At 44.8% G+C, this 18310-nt stretch overlaps 1 protein-coding gene across 1 annotated transcript in view; it reads left to right on the forward strand.

Moving 5' to 3' along the window:
- The first annotated feature begins 2705 nt into the window (after positions 1-2705).
- Positions 2706-18310, forward strand: part of ACAP1 (ArfGAP with coiled-coil, ankyrin repeat and PH domains 1) — a 106935-nt gene continuing 91330 nt past the window's right edge. Inside the window, exon 1 of the mRNA XM_040415434.1 lies at positions 2706-2838. Coding sequence (XP_040271368.1) covers positions 2786-2838 — 53 coding nt within the window. The 5' untranslated portion in view covers positions 2706-2785. The remainder of the gene's footprint in view (positions 2839-18310) is intronic.

Genomic DNA, 18310 nt, shown 5'->3' on the forward strand with positions numbered 1-18310 from the left:
TCCACATGTAATATACACAGTATACACCTATAATACACCATCCACATGTAATATACAGTTATATACCTCTAATACACCATCCACATGTAATATACACAGTATACACCTCTAATACACCATCCACATGTAATATACACAGTATACACCTCTAATACACCATCCACATGTAATATACACAGTATACACCTCTAATACACCATCCACATGTAATATACACAGTATACACCTATAATACACCATCCACATGTAATATACACCTATAATACACCATCCACATGGAATATACACCTATAATACACCATCCACATGGAATATACACAGTATACACCTATAATACACCATCCACATGTAATATACACAGTATACACCTATAATACACCATCCACATGTAATATACCTATAACATACCAGCCACATGTAATATACACAGTATACACCTATAATACACCATCCACATGTAATATACACAGTATACACCTATAAAACACCATCCACATGTAATATACACAGTTATATATCTATAATACACCATCCACATGTAATATACACAGTTATACACCTATAATACACCATCCACATGTAATATACAGTTATACACCTATAATACACCATCCACATGTAATATACACAGTATACACCTATAATACACCATCCACATGTAATATACACAGTATACACCTATAATACACCATCCACATGTAATATATACAGTTATATATCTATAATACACCATCCACATGTAATATACACAGTTATACACCTATAATACACCATCCACATGTAATATACAGTTATACACCTATAATACACCATCCACATGTAATATACACAGTATACACCTATAATACACCATCCACATGTAATATACACAGTATACACCTATAATACACCATCCACATGTAATATACACAGTATACACCTATAATACACCATCCACATGGAATATACACAGTATACACCTATAATACACCATCCACATGGAATATACACAGTATACACCTATAATACACCATCCACATGTAATATACCTATAACATACCAGCCACATGTAATATACACAGTATACACCTATAATACACCATCCACATGTAATATACACAGTTATACACCTATAATACACCATCCACATGTAATATACAGTTATACACCTATAATACACCATCCACATGTAATGTACACAGTTATACACCTATAATACACCATCCACATGTAATATACACAGTATACACCTATAATACACCATCCACATGTAATATACACAGTATACACCTATAATACACCATCCACATGTAATATACACAGTATACACCTATAATACACCATCCACATGTAATATACACAGTATACACCTATAATACACCATCCACATGTAATATATACAGTTATATATCTATAATACACCATCCACATGTAATATACACAGTTATACACCTATAATACACCATCCACATGTAATATACAGTTATACACCTATAATACACCATCCACATGTAATATACACAGTATACACCTATAATACACCATCCACATGTAATATACACAGTATACACCTATAATACACCATCCACATGTAATATACACAGTATACACCTATAATACACCATCCACATGTAATATACACAGTATACACCTATAATACACCATCCACATGGAATATACACAGTATACACCTATAATACACCATCCACATGTAATATACACAGTATACACCTATAATACACCATCCACATGTAATATACCTATAACATACCAGCCACATGTAATATACACAGTATACACCTATAATACACCATCCACATGTAATATACACAGTTATACACCTATAATACACCATCCACATGTAATATACACAGTATACACCTATAATACGCCATCCACATGTAATATACACAGTTATACACCTATAATACACCATCCACATGTAATATACACAGTATACACCTATAATACACCATCCACATGTAATATACACCTATAATACACCATCCACATGTAATCTACACAGTATACACCTATAATACACCATCCACATGTAATATACACCTATAATACACCATCCACATGTAATATATACAGTATACACCTATAATACACCATCCACATGTAATGTACACAGTTATACACCTATAATACACCATCCACATGTAATATACACAGTATACACCTATAATACACCATCCACATGTAATATACCTATAACATACCAGCCACATGTAATATACACAGTATACACCTATAATACACCATCCACATGTAATATACAGTTATACACCTATAATACACCATCCACATGTAATGTACACAGTTATACACCTATAATACACCATCCACATGTAATATACACAGTATACACCTATAATACACCATCCACATGTAATATACAGTTATATACCTATAATACACCATCCACATGTAATATACACAGTATACACCTATAATACACCATCCACATGTAATATACACAGTATACACCTATAATACACCATCCACATGTAATATACACAGTATACACCTATAATACACCATCCACATGTAATATACACAATCTAGATATAATACAATTATTACATACATGATGACAGATCTCAACACTACATGTGTAGGTCTCGCCAGAAGAGCTGCCTCTTCGTCTCAGTGGCTCCTACACATTTATTAGTTTTTTCTTCTGTCAGACTTCCTCTTCTCTTCCTTCCTGGGGAAGTAGGTGTCTCTTCTTCCTCCTCCTTCAGTCTCGCTGGGCCCGGCTGTTCTCTCTCTCTGGGCTGTTATTACTCCTTGATTAGAGATGACGGTCATTCTGGACTTTGAGGAATGTCTCACAGACTCTCCCCGCACCAGGTAAGACGACTCTGCCCTCCAACCTCCCAACTTATCTCTGTATCTCCAGAGCACATGATGTGTCAGTGACATCGGAGCCTGGAACCGGCTCAGTGATGAGGCCTGCGCCCCGGCCTCTGGCAGAAGGGTGTGTGCGTCATATAGGTGTGTGTGTAATATCTGTATGCGGTTGTCTGTGTGTATATATGTATTTACCTGTATGTATAATATATATGTGTATGATTTTAATATCACTGTGTATAATATATGTGTGTATGTTCACATGTATGTATATCTGTGTGTGTGTACAGTCGTGGCCAAAAGTTTTGAGAATGACACAAATATTAGTTTTCACAGAGTTTGCTGCTAAACTGCTTTTAGATCTTTGTTTCAGTTGTTTCTGTGATGTAGTGAAATATAATTACACGCACTTCATACGTTTCAAAGGCTTTTATCGACAATTACATGACATTGATGCAAAGAGTCAGTATTTGCAGTGTTGGCCCTTCTTTTTCAGGACCTCTGCAATCCGACTGGGCATGCTCTCAATCACCTTCTGGGCCAATTCCTGACTGATAGCAACCCATTCTTTCATCATCACTTCTTGGAGTTTGTCAGAATTAGTGGGTTTTTGTTTGTCCACCCGCCTCTTGAGGATTGACCACAAGTTCTCAATGGGATTAAGATCTGGGGAGTTTCCAGGCCATGGACCCAAATTGTTAACGTTTTGGTCCCCGAGCCACTTAGTTATCACTTTTGCCTTATGGCACGGTGCTCCATCGTGCTGGAAAATGCATTGTTCTTCACCAAACTGTTGTTGGATTGTTGGAAGAAGTTGCTGTTGGAGGGTGTTTTGGTGCCATTCTTTATTCATGGCTGTGTTTTGGGGCAAAATTGTGAGTGAGCCCACTCCCTTGGATGAGAAGCAACCCCACACATGAATGGCCTCAGGATGCTTTACTGTTGGCATGACACAGGACTGATGGTAGCGCTCACCTTTTCTTCTCCGGACAAGCCTTTTTCCAGATGCCCCAAACAATCGGTAAGAGGCTTCATCTGAGAATATGACTTTGCCCCAGTCCTCAGCAGTCCATTCACCAGACTTTCTGCAGAAGATCAATCTGTCCCTGATGTTTTTTTTGGAGAGAAGTGGCTTCTTTGCTGCCCTTCTGGACACCAGGCCATCTTCCAAAAGTCTTGGCTTCACTGTGCGTGCAGATGCGCTCACACCTGCCTGCTGCCATTCCTGAGCAAGCTCTGCACTGGTGGCACTCCGATCCCGCAGCTGAATCCTCTTTAGGAGACGATCCTGGCGCTTGCTGGACTTTCTTGGACACCCTGAAGCCTTCTTAACAAGAATTGAACCTCTTTCCTTGAAGTTCTTGATGATCCTATAAATTGTTGATTGAGGTGCAATCTTAGTAGCCACAATATCCTTGCCTGTGAAGCCATTTTTATGCAACGCAATGATGGCTGCACGCGTTTCTTTGCAGGTCACCATGGTTAACAATGGAAGAACAATGATTTCAAGCATCGCCCTCCTTTTAACAGGTCAAGTCTGCCATTTTACCCCAATCAGCCTGACATAATGATCTCCAGCCTTGTGCTCGTCAACATTCTCACCTGAGTTAACAAGACGATTACTGAAATGATCTCAGCAGGTCCTTTAATGACAGCAATGAAATGCAGTGGAAAGGATTTTTGGGATTAAGTTAATTTTCATGGCAAAGAAGGACTATGCAATTCATCTGATCACTCTTCATAACATTCTGGAGTAGATGCAAATTGCTGTTATAAAAACCTAAGCAGCAACTTTTCCAATTTCCAATATTTATCTAATTCTCAAAACTTTTGGCCACGACTGTATATAGTGTGTGTATGTGTGTGTGTGTGTGTGTGTATATATATATATATATATTTATTTATAATATTACTGGGTAGATGTGTGTGTGTGTGTGTGTGTGTGTATATATATATATATATATATATATATATATATATTTTTTTTTTTTTACAGTGCAGGCCAAAAGTTTGGACACACCTTCTCAGTCACAGAGTTTTCTTTATTTTCATGACTATGAAGGCATCAAAACTATGAATTAACACATGTGGAATTATATACATAACAAACAAGTGTGAAACAACTGAAAATATGTCATATTCTAGGTTCTTCAAAGTAGCCACCTTTTGCTTTGATTACTGCTTTGCACACTCTTGGTATTCTCTTGATGAGCTCCAAGAGGTCGTCCCCTGAAATGGTCTTCCAACAGTCTTGAAGGAGTTCCCAGAGATGCTTAGCACTTGTTGGCCCTTTTGCCTTCACTCTGCGGTCCAGCTCACCCCAAACCATCTCGATTGGGTTCAGGTCCGGTGACTGTGGAGGCCGGGTCATCTGGCGCAGCACCCCATCACTCTCCTTCATGGTCAAATAGCCCTTACTTTCAAAGTTTTCCCAATTTTTCGGCTGACTGACTGACCTTCATTTCTTAAAGTAATGATGGCCACTCGTTTTTATTTACTTAGCTGCTTTTTTCTTGCCATAATACAAATTCTAACAGTCTATTCAGTAGGACTATCAGTTGTGTATCCACCTGACTTCTCCTCAACGCCACTGATGGTCCCAACCCCATTTATAAGGCAAGAAATCCCACTTATTAAACCTGACAGGGCACACCTGTGAAGTGAAGACCATTTCAGGGGACTACCTCTTGAAGCTCATCAAGAGAATGCCAAGAGTGTGCAAAGCAGTAATCCAAGCAAAAGGTGGCTACTTTGAAGAACCTAGAATATGACATATTTTCAGTTGTTTCACACTTGTTTGTTATGTATATAATTCCACATGTGTTAATTCATAGTTTTGATGTCTTCATAGTCATGAAAATAAAGAAAACTCTTTGAATGAGAAGGTGTGTACAAACTTTTGGTCTGTACTGTGTGTATGTATATATATATATATATATATATATATATATATATATAAATATCTATCACTGGGTAGATATGTCTGTGTGTGTATATATAATATCACTGGGTAGATATGTGTGTGTGTATATATAATATCACTGGGTAGATATGTGTGTGTGTATATATAATATCACTGGGTAGATATGTGTGTGTGTATATATAATATCACTGGGTAGATATGTGTGTATATATATATATAATATCACTGGGTAGATATGTGTATGTGTGTATATATAATATCACTGGGTAGATATGTGTGTGTATTGTGACATCTCGGGGTCACTTAGTTCTCCAGGATCTCCGTCTTCTCCGCTTAGACGGTTGGCACACCTCAAGGAGCCGCTCCAACCCTGCAGATGTGGGTGCATGCGGCCACGGGCAGCTTTATTTATCACTTTTTACAGCAACCAAAACATAAAGCATAGACCTAAATCCTCGGCCGTCCGGCCACTGACTATACAGTATTTTCCCTCGATCAGGATCTGGGTCTACCACCCAGCTGCCCAGAACACGGCAGTGCTCACCCCACACAGGGTGAGAGGGTCCCGGCTCCTTCCCCAGACTGGGAGCCCACATTTACCTCAGCTGCTAATTACCTTCATTACCGGCCTGGCTGCTGCAGACAGTGGAGAAGACCTCTTCTCCCGGCCTTTCCTGTTCTCACCCAGGCTCCTCTGCGTGAGATACTAAATGTAACTATAGTTTGTTTTCCTTTAGTCTCCCCAGCAGCACAATATGGGGGGGGTCTCCGCCCCTGTGAACCGAATAGGACTGGGAATACTCTAATGAAAATTAAACAATTAAGCAAGCACCTCCCCAAGTGCCTATATAGGGTCTAACCCACACAAGGACATTGAGTATTTATAAAGTAATCAGGGCCAGTGTCATAACCTGGCAAACCCAGGCAAAGGTCGGGGCCCAATGCTCCTGGGGGGTGCCCACTGAGCTGCTATGAGCACTTCCATCAAACAGATGGAAGCTCTCATTGCTGTCATTTCATTTGCGAAATACCCCTCTGGTAGGCCCTCTGAGGCCTGCTGCTGCAGAGACTGACACGCCCCCTTCTACACAGGACACGCCCCCTTCTACACAGGACACGCCCCTCTACACAGGACACACCCCTTCTACACAGGACACACCCCTCTACACAGGACCTGCTGCCTGAGGAGAGAGACCGCAGGGCTGGAGCAGAAGTGTGAACACAGGTTGTCAGTGAGTCTGCACTGTGACTGTCTCTTCTCTGTGAGTCTGCACTGTGACTGTCTCTTCTCTGTGAGTCTGCACTGTGACTGTCTCTCCTCTGTGAGTCTGCACTGTGACTGTCTCTCCTCTGTGAGTCTGCACTGTGACTGTCTCTCCTGAGTCTGCACTGTGACTGTCTCTCCTGAGTCTGCACTGTGACTGTCTCTCGTGAGTCTGCACTGTGACTGTCTCTCGTGAGTCTGCACTGTGACTGTCTCTCGTGAGTCTGCACTGTGACTGTCTCTCGTGAGTCTGCACTGTGACTGTCTCTCGTGAGTCTGCACTGTGACTGTCTCTCGTGAGTCTGCACTGTGACTGTCTCTCGTGAGTCTGCACTGTGACTGTCTCTCGTGAGTCTGCACTGTGACTGTCTCTCGTGAGTCTGCACTGTGACTGTCTCTCGTGAGTCTGCACTGTGACTGTCTCTCCTCTGTGAGTCTGCACTGTGACTGTCTCTCGTGAGTCTGCACTGTGACTGTCTCTCGTGAGTCTGCACTGTGACTGTCTCTCGTGAGTCTGCACTGTGACTGTCTCTCGTGAGTCTGCACTGTGACTGTCTCTCCTCTGTGGGTCTGCACTGTGACTGTCTCTCCTCTGTGGGTCTGCACTGTGACTGTCTCTCCTCTGTGGGTCTGCACTGTGACTGTCTCTCCTCTGTGGGTCTGCACTGTGACTGTCTCTCCTCTGTGGGTCTGCACTGTGACTGTCTCTCCTCTGTGGGTCTGCACTGTGACTGTCTCTCCTCTGTGGGTCTGCACTGTGACTGTCTCTCCTCTGTGGGTCTGCACTGTGACTGTCTCTCCTCTGTGGGTCTGCACTGTGACTGTCTCTCCTCTGTGGGTCTGCACTGTGACTGTCTCTCCTCTGTGGGTCTGCACTGTGACTGTCTCTCCTCTGTGGGACAGGAGGGGGAAGACTCTTTGAGCTGCTGCTGGATGCTGCTTCATGCTATGTAGTTGTCTTACTGCCTCATTAAGCAGTTTGCCTCCATGACACCTGCCCCCCCCCCCATATCCTGTCCTATCTCCTCCTCATGGAGCCCCCGCCGTCTCCTTTCCTCCCTCATGGATCCAGAGCTCCTGTTCCACCCTCCGATCTCCTGTTGCTGCCCTGCACAGACCTCCTGCCACTACTCGTTGTGTGAAAGCCCCTTCCACCTACTTGCTGTGTCCACTTCTCCTGTTTATCCAGGGCCCCGGGCCCCTGTCTCACTCCTCTGCCTCTCATTATGGTGGCATCTGAACCGCATTCACCATAAGGACCTTCTAACGTCACAGGGTCATGTGACTGTGCCCCCCAATACTCTGCATTGTGCCCTCTTACCACACCCTGTGCAGTGCCCCTAGTCATTCCCTGTACTGTGCCCTCTTATACCCCGGTACGGCGGTGTTATCCGGTCGCGGTACGGCGGTGTTATCCGGTCGCGGTACGGCGGTGTTATCCGGTCACGGTACGGCGGTGTTATCCGGTCGCGGTACGGCGGTGTTATCCGGTCGCGGTACGGCGGTGTTATCCGGTCGCGGTACGGCGGTGTTATCCGGTCGCGGTACGGCGGTGTTATCCGGTCGCGGTACGGCGGTGTTATCCGGTCGCGGTACGGCGGTGTTATCCGGTCGCGGTACGGCGGTGTTATCCGGTCGCGGTACGGCGGTGTTATCCGGTCGCGGTACGGCGGTGTTATCCGGTCGCGGTACGGCGGTGTTATCCGGTCGCGGCACGGCGGTGTTATCCGGTCGCGGCACGGCGGTGTTATCCGGTCGCGGCACGGCGGTGTTATCCGGTCGCGGCACGGCGGTGTTATCCGGTCGCGGCACGGCGGTGTTATCCGGTCGCGGTACGGCGGTGTTATCCGGTCGCGGTACGGCGGTGTTATCCGGTCGCGGTACGGCGGTGTTATCCGGTCGCGGTACGGCGGTGTTATCCGGTCGCGGTACGGCGGTGTTATCCGGTCGCGGCACGGCGGTGTTATTGTATTATCATTCGGGGGTAGGGCTAATCTCGTTATAGTATATAGATCCTAGTGTATTATACTGGGCCCTGTATTTCCCAGTAGATAAGGATCCTTGGGGAGCCCAGTCCTCACCACGGACCACCAGGACCAGGCAGCGCTCTGTCAGTACATGGCGGCCTCCCCTCCGCTGTGTACTGGGGCTTATTCTGACACTGGCTCCTCATCCTATTTGTACCGTCCATTTAATGTCTGCGTTACCAGATGCCTCAGACTGATGCCGCACCGCGGCCTCCGGTCACCGTACAGTTCCATCGTAGAAAAAACATTTACGTTAACGTCTGCATTTTTTAAGTGGACTCTGCAGGATACAAAACCGTGGAGCGCTGAGCATGTGAATACATCAAACCGCTAGGAAAACCGTGATGTGAACCCACTGGGGGGGGATGTACTAAAAGGATCAGTTCTAGCTCCATCCCTGCACGGCCCCTTCTCTCCCCGGCCCCGCGGTGACGTCATGACGTGGAGGAGAGAAGGGGCCGTGCAGGGAGCTGCGGTAAGTGAATGACAGGACCGCCTGCGCTCCAGCAATGATAGGTATGTGAGGGGGCCACTGGGGGGTCATTACACTGTGAGGGCCCCTTACACAATATAATGACCCCCAGTGACCACCATACAGTATAATGACCCCCAGTGCCCCCTCCATACAGTATTCCCCCAGTGTGGGGGCGACTGGGGGTCATTATTCTGAATGGAGGGCCGCTGTGGGGTCATTATACTCTGAGGGCCCTTTACATAGTATAATGACCCCCAGAGCCCCCATTCAATATAATGACCCCCAGTGCCCCCTCCATACAGTATTCCCCCAGTGTGGGGGCTACTGGGGGTCATTATTCTGAATGGAGGGCCGCTGTGGGGTCATTATACTGTGTGAAGGGGGGGCATTGGGGGGGTCATTATACTCTGTGAAGGGCCACTAGTGGTCATTATACTGTATAGGGGCCACTGGAGGTCATTATACCGTGTGGGAGCCACAGGGGGACATGTAAATGTAAAAAAATGCCTGAAGGGGGCCCACTGGGATTTATCGCCCAAGGGCCCACATGAACCTGGGGCCGGCCCTGGAAGTAATGATAAGCTAGAGGGAGACAAGCTTGTGCTGCCGAGGAGACTAAGGGAAAACAAATTAACTACTTAGTCTTCGCTGGCGTCCCTCAGCAGCACAATACGGGGATTTAGCGAGCAGTGCCGCCGTTGGAGGGGTTACCTGCATTTATAATACATCGAGCGAAAATCGTTTCTCTAGATGGGAAAGAATCCAGCCCATAGTGCTGAAGGAATGTAAGTGGTAGCTCCAAGAAGCCCCCTGGCAGATGTGCTCCAACCACAGATGGTCCTTCAGCCCAGGAGGTGACATCATGGTGGCATCAGTAGAAGACGGGGGAGCTGGTCCCTCTTCTAAGTAACACCGCTTGATACATTCCGTGATCCATCCGGATATAGTTGGTTTAGAAGCTTCCTACCTCGTAGGGTGATCAGGAGACCTTCATCCTTCTGGAAGGAGGCCGTTCTGTGGATGTCTTCTCCCTCGGGCGGCTATCCTCTTCCATCTCTGGTGAAGATAGGACCTGGGGAAAAAGAAACCCTAAAAGGACCTTCCCAGTAGTGATGGACGAACATCTGCCGGGACAGTGTGCGAACACAATCAAATGTTCACGAACCGCAAGTTCGCGGCGGGTCCCATTCATTTCAATGGCAGGCGAACCGGAAAACCTTCAGCTCATATTTGCAGCCAATAAATAATTACTAGAAGTGCACAAATAGTCCCACCACACGGACAGCGACACCAGATGGATTGTTCCAATTGGCGAACTCCATTCATTATTTTTTTCAATGCGAAATATCGGCAATATAATTTTCGCGTACGCACATGCGCAAATGCACTATACAGCACCCAGATGCACTATAAAGAAAGTACATTGGTATATAACACCCGCTTCAATCAGTTTTTTGGGGGGGAGACTGGTCTATCACACCAGTAGAAATGATTTGTAACGCTTGCCCCTCTGTGTAGCTGCAGTATCGCAGCAGAACCGCACACGACCGCCGCACAATACAAATGCGCTATAATATACCGTCTAACATAGAAAGTATATTATAACATTGTACATGGAAGGCAATCCATTAGAATGTACATGAAGATAAAACGTAACCTTTAATAATGGTCCTATGAGGGTCCATTCACACGTCCGTAAGTGTTTGCGGATCCGCAAAACACGGACACTGGCAATGTGCATTCCGCAATTTGTGGACCGCACATCGCCGGCACTATAATAGAAAATGCCTAATCTTGTCTGCAATTGCGGACAATAGGACATGTTCTATTTTTTTGCGGAAACGGAAGTGTGGATGCGGACAGCACATTCCAGCCCCATTAAAAATGAATGGGTCTGCACACGTTCCGCTAAATTGCAGAACGGATACGGACCCATTTTGCGGACGTGTGAATGGAAAAGATATCCCTCAAGATGAAAATAAATGAAATTATTAAAGTTCAGTAAAAAGCGTAGATGTGGTCGGCGAAAACAAGCGCTCGGCGGCACCAAATCAGAAGCCATATGTCCAACCACAATCCGGGGGGCTCCAGTGCACATCCATGAAAAACCATCCATCCCTGGGCTAGATGATGATGTGGTGTTGAAGAACTGCCCCTGATATTGCCCTACAGGGGGGGCTATTCTGGCCCTGATAGCCTAACCACAGACCACCCGCCCTGATAAGAGCGACCCCGTCCGGAACCTTACCCTATATAAAAATGGCCCTAGTAAGCCCCTAGCCCCTAGCCCCTGACTTCCAGGTGATCACTATATACACTGCTCAAAAAAATAAAGGGAACACAAAAATAACACATCCTAGATCTGAATTAATTAAATATTCTTCTGAAATACTTTGTTCTTTACATAGTTGAATGTGCTGACAACAAAATCACACAAAAATTAAAAAATGGAAATCAAATTTTTAACCCATGGAGGTCTGGATTTGGAGTCACACTCAAAATTAAAGTGGAAAAACACACTACAGGCTGATCCAACTTTGATGTAATGTCCTTAAAACAAGTCAAAATGAGGCTCAGTAGTGTGTGTGGCCTCCACGTGCCTGTATGACCTCCCTACAACGCCTGTGCATGCTCCTGATGAGGTGGCGGATGGTCTCCTGAGGGATCTCCTCCCAGACCTGGACTAAAGCATCTGCCAACTCCTGGACAGTCTGTGGTGCAACGTGACGTTGGTGGATAGAGCGAGACATGATGTCCCAGATGTGCTCAATTGGATTCAGGTCTGGGGAACGGGCGGGCCAGTCCATAGCATCAATGCCTTCGTCTTGCAGGAACTGCTGACACACTCCAGCCACATGAGGTCTAGCATTGTCTTGCATTAGGAGGAACCCAGGGCCGACTGCACCAGCATATGGTCTCACAAGGGGTCTGAGGATCTCATCTCGGTACCTAATGGCAGTCAGGCTACCTCTGGCGAGCACATGGAGGGCTGTGCGGCCCTCCAAAGAAATGCCACCCCACACCATTACTGACCCAATGCCAAACCGGTCATGCTGGAGGATGTTGCAGGCAGCAGAACGTTCTCCACGGCGTCTCCAGACTCTGTCACGTCTGTCACATGTGCTCAGTGTGAACCTGCTTTCATCTGTGAAGAGCACAGGGCGCCAGTGGCGAATTTGCCAATCTTGGTGTTCTCTGGCAAATGCCAAACGTCCTGCACGGTGTTGGGCTGTAAGCACAACCCCCACCTGTGGACGTCGGGCCCTCATATCACCCTCATGGAGTCTGTTTCTGACCGTTTGAGCAGACACATGCACATTTGTGGCCTGCTGGAGGTCATTTTGCAGGGCTCTGGCAGTGCTCCTCCTGTTCCTCCTTGCACAAAGGCGGAGGTAGCGGTCCTGCTGCTGGGTTGTTGCCCTCCTACGGCCTCCTCCACGTCTCCTGATGTACTGGCCTGTCTCCTGGTAGCGCCTCCATGCTCTGGACACTACGCTGACAGACACAGCAAACCTTCTTGCCACAGCTCGCATTGATGTGCCATCCTGGATAAGCTGCACTACCTGAGCCACTTGTGGGGGTTGTAGACTCCGTCTCATGCTACCACTAGAGTGAAAGCACCGGCAGCATTCAAAAGGGACCAAAACATCAGCCAGGAAGCATAGGAACTGAGAAGTGGTCTGTGGTCACCACCTGCAGAACCACTCCTTTATTGGGGGTGTCTTGCTAATTGCCTATAATTTCCACCTGTTGTCTATCCCATTTGCACAACAGCATGTGAAATTGATTGTCACTCAGTGTTGCTTCCTAAGTGGACAGTTTGATTTCACAGAAGTGTGATTGACTTGGAGTTACATTGTGTTGTTTAAGTGTTCCCTTTATTTTTTTGAGCAGTGTAGATCTATGTGGTTTTGACTCATTATAAAGTATATTATAAGTATATCGCACCCCTCTGTGTATCCCACCTATCGATAGCACAACGTTACCGGTCCTCACAAGGACTTTTGTGGCCCTATTACCCAGTGTTTGGTCCCCTAACAGCCTGTCCTGCTCCGCACAGCAACCTCTCCCTACACTGACAGAAGACTGAATGTAAAATGGCGGCCAGATCGGGTCTATTTATAAGGTAGGGGGTGTGTCCATGTGCTGAAACGTCTTCATTGGCCGTCCTGTACCACCTGATGGTTGGGTCATAGGTCAAAGTTCTGCACAATGTAAAAGAATATGACGCAGGCGAACATCGCTATATGTTTGCCCGTTCAGTGAACCGCGAATGAGCAAAGTTCGCCGCGAAACGACCTCCGGGCGAACCACAAGGCCATCTCTACTTCCGAGGTAGGAAGGTCAAGGCTCAGCAGAAGAGAAGGCTTGAATCTCTCCTACTCTCTTTGCAGAGGTAACTGCCAAAAGTAGGACCGTCTTAAGAGTGAGGAAACTAAGTTCCACATCCTAAAGGTTCGAGCGGCTGGCAATCCGTTTAACCCCTTAAGGACCAGGCTCATTTTCACCTTAAGGCCTTGGCCATTTTTTGCTAATCTGACCAGTGTTACTTAGTGTGAATAACTTTAAAACGCTTTGACTTATCCAGGCCGTTCTGAGATTGTTTTTTCGTCACATATTGTACTTCATGACACTGGTAAAATGGAGTAAAAAAATTCATTTTTATTTCTAAAAAAATACCAAATTTACCAAAAATTTTGAAAAATTAGCAAATTTCCAAGTTTCAATTTCTCTACTTCTATAATACATATTAATACCTCCAAAAATAGTTATTACTTTACATTTCCCATATGTCTACTTCCTGTTAGGATCATTTTGGAAATGACATTTTATTTTTTGTGGATGTTACAAGGTTTAGACGTTTAGAAGTAAATCTTGAAATTTTTCTGAAATTTTCCAAAACCCACTTTTTCAGGACCAGTTCAGGTCTAAAGTCACTTTGTGAGGCTTATATAATAGAAACCACCCAAAAATGTCAAACTACACCCCTCAAGGTATTCAAAACGGATTTTTACTAACCTTGTTAACCCTTTAGGTGTTCCACAAGAGTTAATGGAAAATAGAGATAAAATTTCACTTTTTTGGCAGATTTTCCATTTTAATCCATTTTTTCCGGTTATAAATCAAGGGTTAACATCCAAACCAAACTCAATATTTATGGCCCTGATTCTGTAGTTTACAGAAACACCCCATATGTGGTTGTAAACCGCTGTACGGGCACACGGCAGGGCGCAGAAGGAAAGGAATGCCGTACGGTTTTTGGAAGGCAGATTTTGCTGGACTGGTTTTTTGACACCATGTCCCATTTGAAGCCCCCCTGATGCACCCCTAGAGTAGAAACTCCAAAAAAGTGGCCCCATTTTAGAAACTACCAGATAAGGTTTCAGTTTTGTTGGTACTAGTTTAGAGTACATATGATTTTTGGTTGCTCTATATTACACTGTTTGTGAGGCAAGGTAACAAGAAATAGCTGTTTTGGTGCCGTTTTTTATTATTTACAACATTCATCTGACAGGTTAGATCATGTGGTATTTTTATAGAGCAGGTTGTCACGGATGCGACAATACCAAATATGACAACCTTTTTTGGTTGTTTGTTTCAGTTTTACATAGCAAAGCATTTTTGCAAAAAAAAATTTTTTAGATCTCCACATTCTGAAAGCCGTAGTTTTTTTTTTTTTTTGGGCGACTGTCTTGTGTAGGGGTTAATTTTTTTTATCTGGATGAGATGATATTGGTGGTATGACTTTTTGATCACTTGCTATTACACTTTTTGTGCTGTAAGGTGAGAAAAAATGGCTTTTTTTTTTTTTTACACCTTTTTTTAAAAATTTTATTTTTTAGTGTTCACCTGAGGGGTTAGATCATGTGATATTTTTATAGAGCAGGTTCTTACAGACACGGTGATACCTAATATGTATACTTTTTTTTACACAAGAACAGCTTTTTAAAAAAAAAAAAAAAAAAAGATGTTTTAGTTTCTCCATATTCTGAGCCATAGTTTTTTATTTTTTGGGCGATTGTCTTAGGTAGGGTCTCATTTTTTGCGGGATGAGGTGACGGTTAGATTGGTACTATTTTGGTGGGCAAACGCCTTTTTGATCGCTTGCTGTTGTACTTTTAATGATGTAAGGTGACAAAAAAAGTTTATTTAGCACTTTTTTTTTACGGTGTTCATCTGAGGGGTTAGGTCATGTGATATGTTTATAGAGCCGGTCGATACGGACGCGCGATACCTAAAATGTCTTACTTGAAATTAATTTTTTTGGGGGAAAACTTTATTTTTTCAACTTTTTTTTTCACTTTTTATATTTTTGTCCGACTTTGGGACTTCAACTTTTGGGGGTCTGATCCCCTTTACAATGCATCACCTGTACGCCCTGTGTCCTTAAGTACCAGGACATCAGGGCGTACCTGTATGCTTTATGTCCCTACGAGGTAAAGGACTAACGCCAGATCCCATGAAGCAAATAGAAGATAGCTCTGAGTTCCTTCATATTGGAGGAGAGGGACAACTCTTCCTTGCTCCAAGTTACAGATATTGTTCTCCCTAGAAGATGGGCTCCCCAACCCGAACCATCGGTTGTTTATAGAATCCACTTGGGTTCCTGAAGAGACCAACCGTCCGGGGGAGTAGCCCACCAAGCCAATGAGAGACTCACTCTGGCTGATAGAGTGTGAAGATTCTCCAACGATGACACTCTTCTGTCCCATGACTGGAGAACTTCCGCCTGAAGAGGGTTCAGATGCCATAATGCCCATGGAACTGCCTCTACAGAGGAGGACAGTAGACCCAAGAATTTCATGAGGACTCTCAAGGTTACTCTCCTCAGAACTCTGAGGAACTGATATCCCTTGGATATCCTGTCCTTAATTGCAGGCGAGAGGTACAAACGCATCTTGTGGGAATCTATGATGAATCCCAGAAAGGTTATCCTCGTGGATGGAATTAGGTGGAACTTTTCCCAATTGATAAGCCATCCCAGATCCTGAAGTAAGGTCAACGTGGTGCTGACCTGAACCTCCAGGTTGTCCACAGATCTTGCCAGGATCAGCCAGTCGTCTAGATATGGAATTATACGGATCCCTTGGACCCTTAAAACCGTGACCATGGCTGAGACCACCTTTGTAAATACAAAGGGGGCCGATGTGATCTCAAATGGAAGCACCCTGAACTGAAGGTGGTGTAACCTTCCGCTTATTTTCACGGCTATCTGAAGAAATTTTCGGTGGGCTTCTAGGATAGGGATGTGAAAATAGGCATCCTTTAGGTCTAATGATGCCATGAGATTGTCTGCCATAATAATGGATTTTACTGACCTTATTGTCTCCATGCGGAACCTTCTTTTCACCAAATGCGGAGATCTATTTTCACCAAATGCGGAGATCTATTACGAGTCTCCATTTGCCTCCTGGTTTGGGGACACGGAAGACAGGGGAATAAAACCCCCCTTCCTTCATCTAGAATGGGAACTGGTTCCACGGCAGCCATTGATATCAACTCCAAGATTGCATTCTCTATGATAGCCTGTTTGGGAGGTCTCGAGACCAAGGAAATTAGAAATCTCTCCATAGGAGAGGACTGGATGGAGAGGGCGTACCCTCTCTTTATTATATCCAGCACCCACTGATCCTCTATAACACTCTGCCAGGCTAAAAGAAAATTTTGGAGGCGGCCGCCTACAGGGAGACGCATCGTGTCAGAAGTCACTCCTCTTTGCAGAACCTCTGGAAGACTTGGAGGCTCCTCTTCCGGAGGATCCAGCTCCTCTTCCCCGTCTCTGCAGTCTGGACTGACGGGATCTTTGGGGGGGGGGGAAGGGGGGGTGACCACGACGAGATTTTATCTGATAAATCCTCCATGAGCTTATCAAATTCAGATCCAAACAGTTTACCTGGTGTGTACTTTAAGTTACACAGGTTATATTTGGACAAGTTATCGACCAAGGGCGAAGCCATAGAGCCCTACGGCCCGCAGATGATAGGCCCATGGATCTAGCGGCAAGTTTTACCTGCTGACAAGGAGTCATACAAATAATCTACTGCTAGGTTAATCTTCTTAAATGATTTCAGGATGTTCTCTCTACTAACCCCAGAGTCTACCTGATTTTGGACTCTATCCAACCACTTCCTCATAGATCTGGCTACTTGAAAATAAGCCACCCGCACACAAGCCTGACTAGAGGCTTTAGAGAAACTTCAATCCTATTATCCATAGGTTCAGACAATGTTGAACCGTCCTCAGAGGGCGCTAAGGTTTTCTTGGATAGTTTCGCCACCGCAACATCAACCTTAGTAGGTGAGATCCATTCTGCTGACTGTTCAGCATTGATAGGAAAAAGCTTTTTGAAGCGCTTACTTATCACCGGGGCTCTTTCAGGATGTTTCCACCCAGCTAACATCATGTCACTGAGTAACTCCTCCACCTGAAAGGTCCTAGACCCTCCTTTTGAGGTGGTTGGAGCCTCCCCCTGGTCAGGCAAGCCCTCGCCTTGCACCGCTTTAATAAGTTTGGAGAATTTCTCTACAGGAAATACATTCTTGGCTATTTCCCCTTCTACCTCAGAGTCAGAAGAGCGTACCTCATCAATGAGGTCAGCTGAAAAACAGCCTGTTTCAGTTTATTCGTTGTTTTTATTAAATTGAATGCTCAAAAAATGTTCTGTCTCACTCCCATTTCTTCTTGTTGCATGTTGAAGCTCTACTTGGAACCTGGTTAAGATCCAGCCATGATACATAGGATTGTTTGCCATTTTTCAAGTGGTCTTAAACTTTTGATCAGGA

This window comes from Bufo bufo, chromosome 1 (assembly GCF_905171765.1).
Source record: "Bufo bufo chromosome 1, aBufBuf1.1, whole genome shotgun sequence".
Classification (NCBI taxonomy): Eukaryota; Metazoa; Chordata; class Amphibia; order Anura; family Bufonidae; genus Bufo; species Bufo bufo.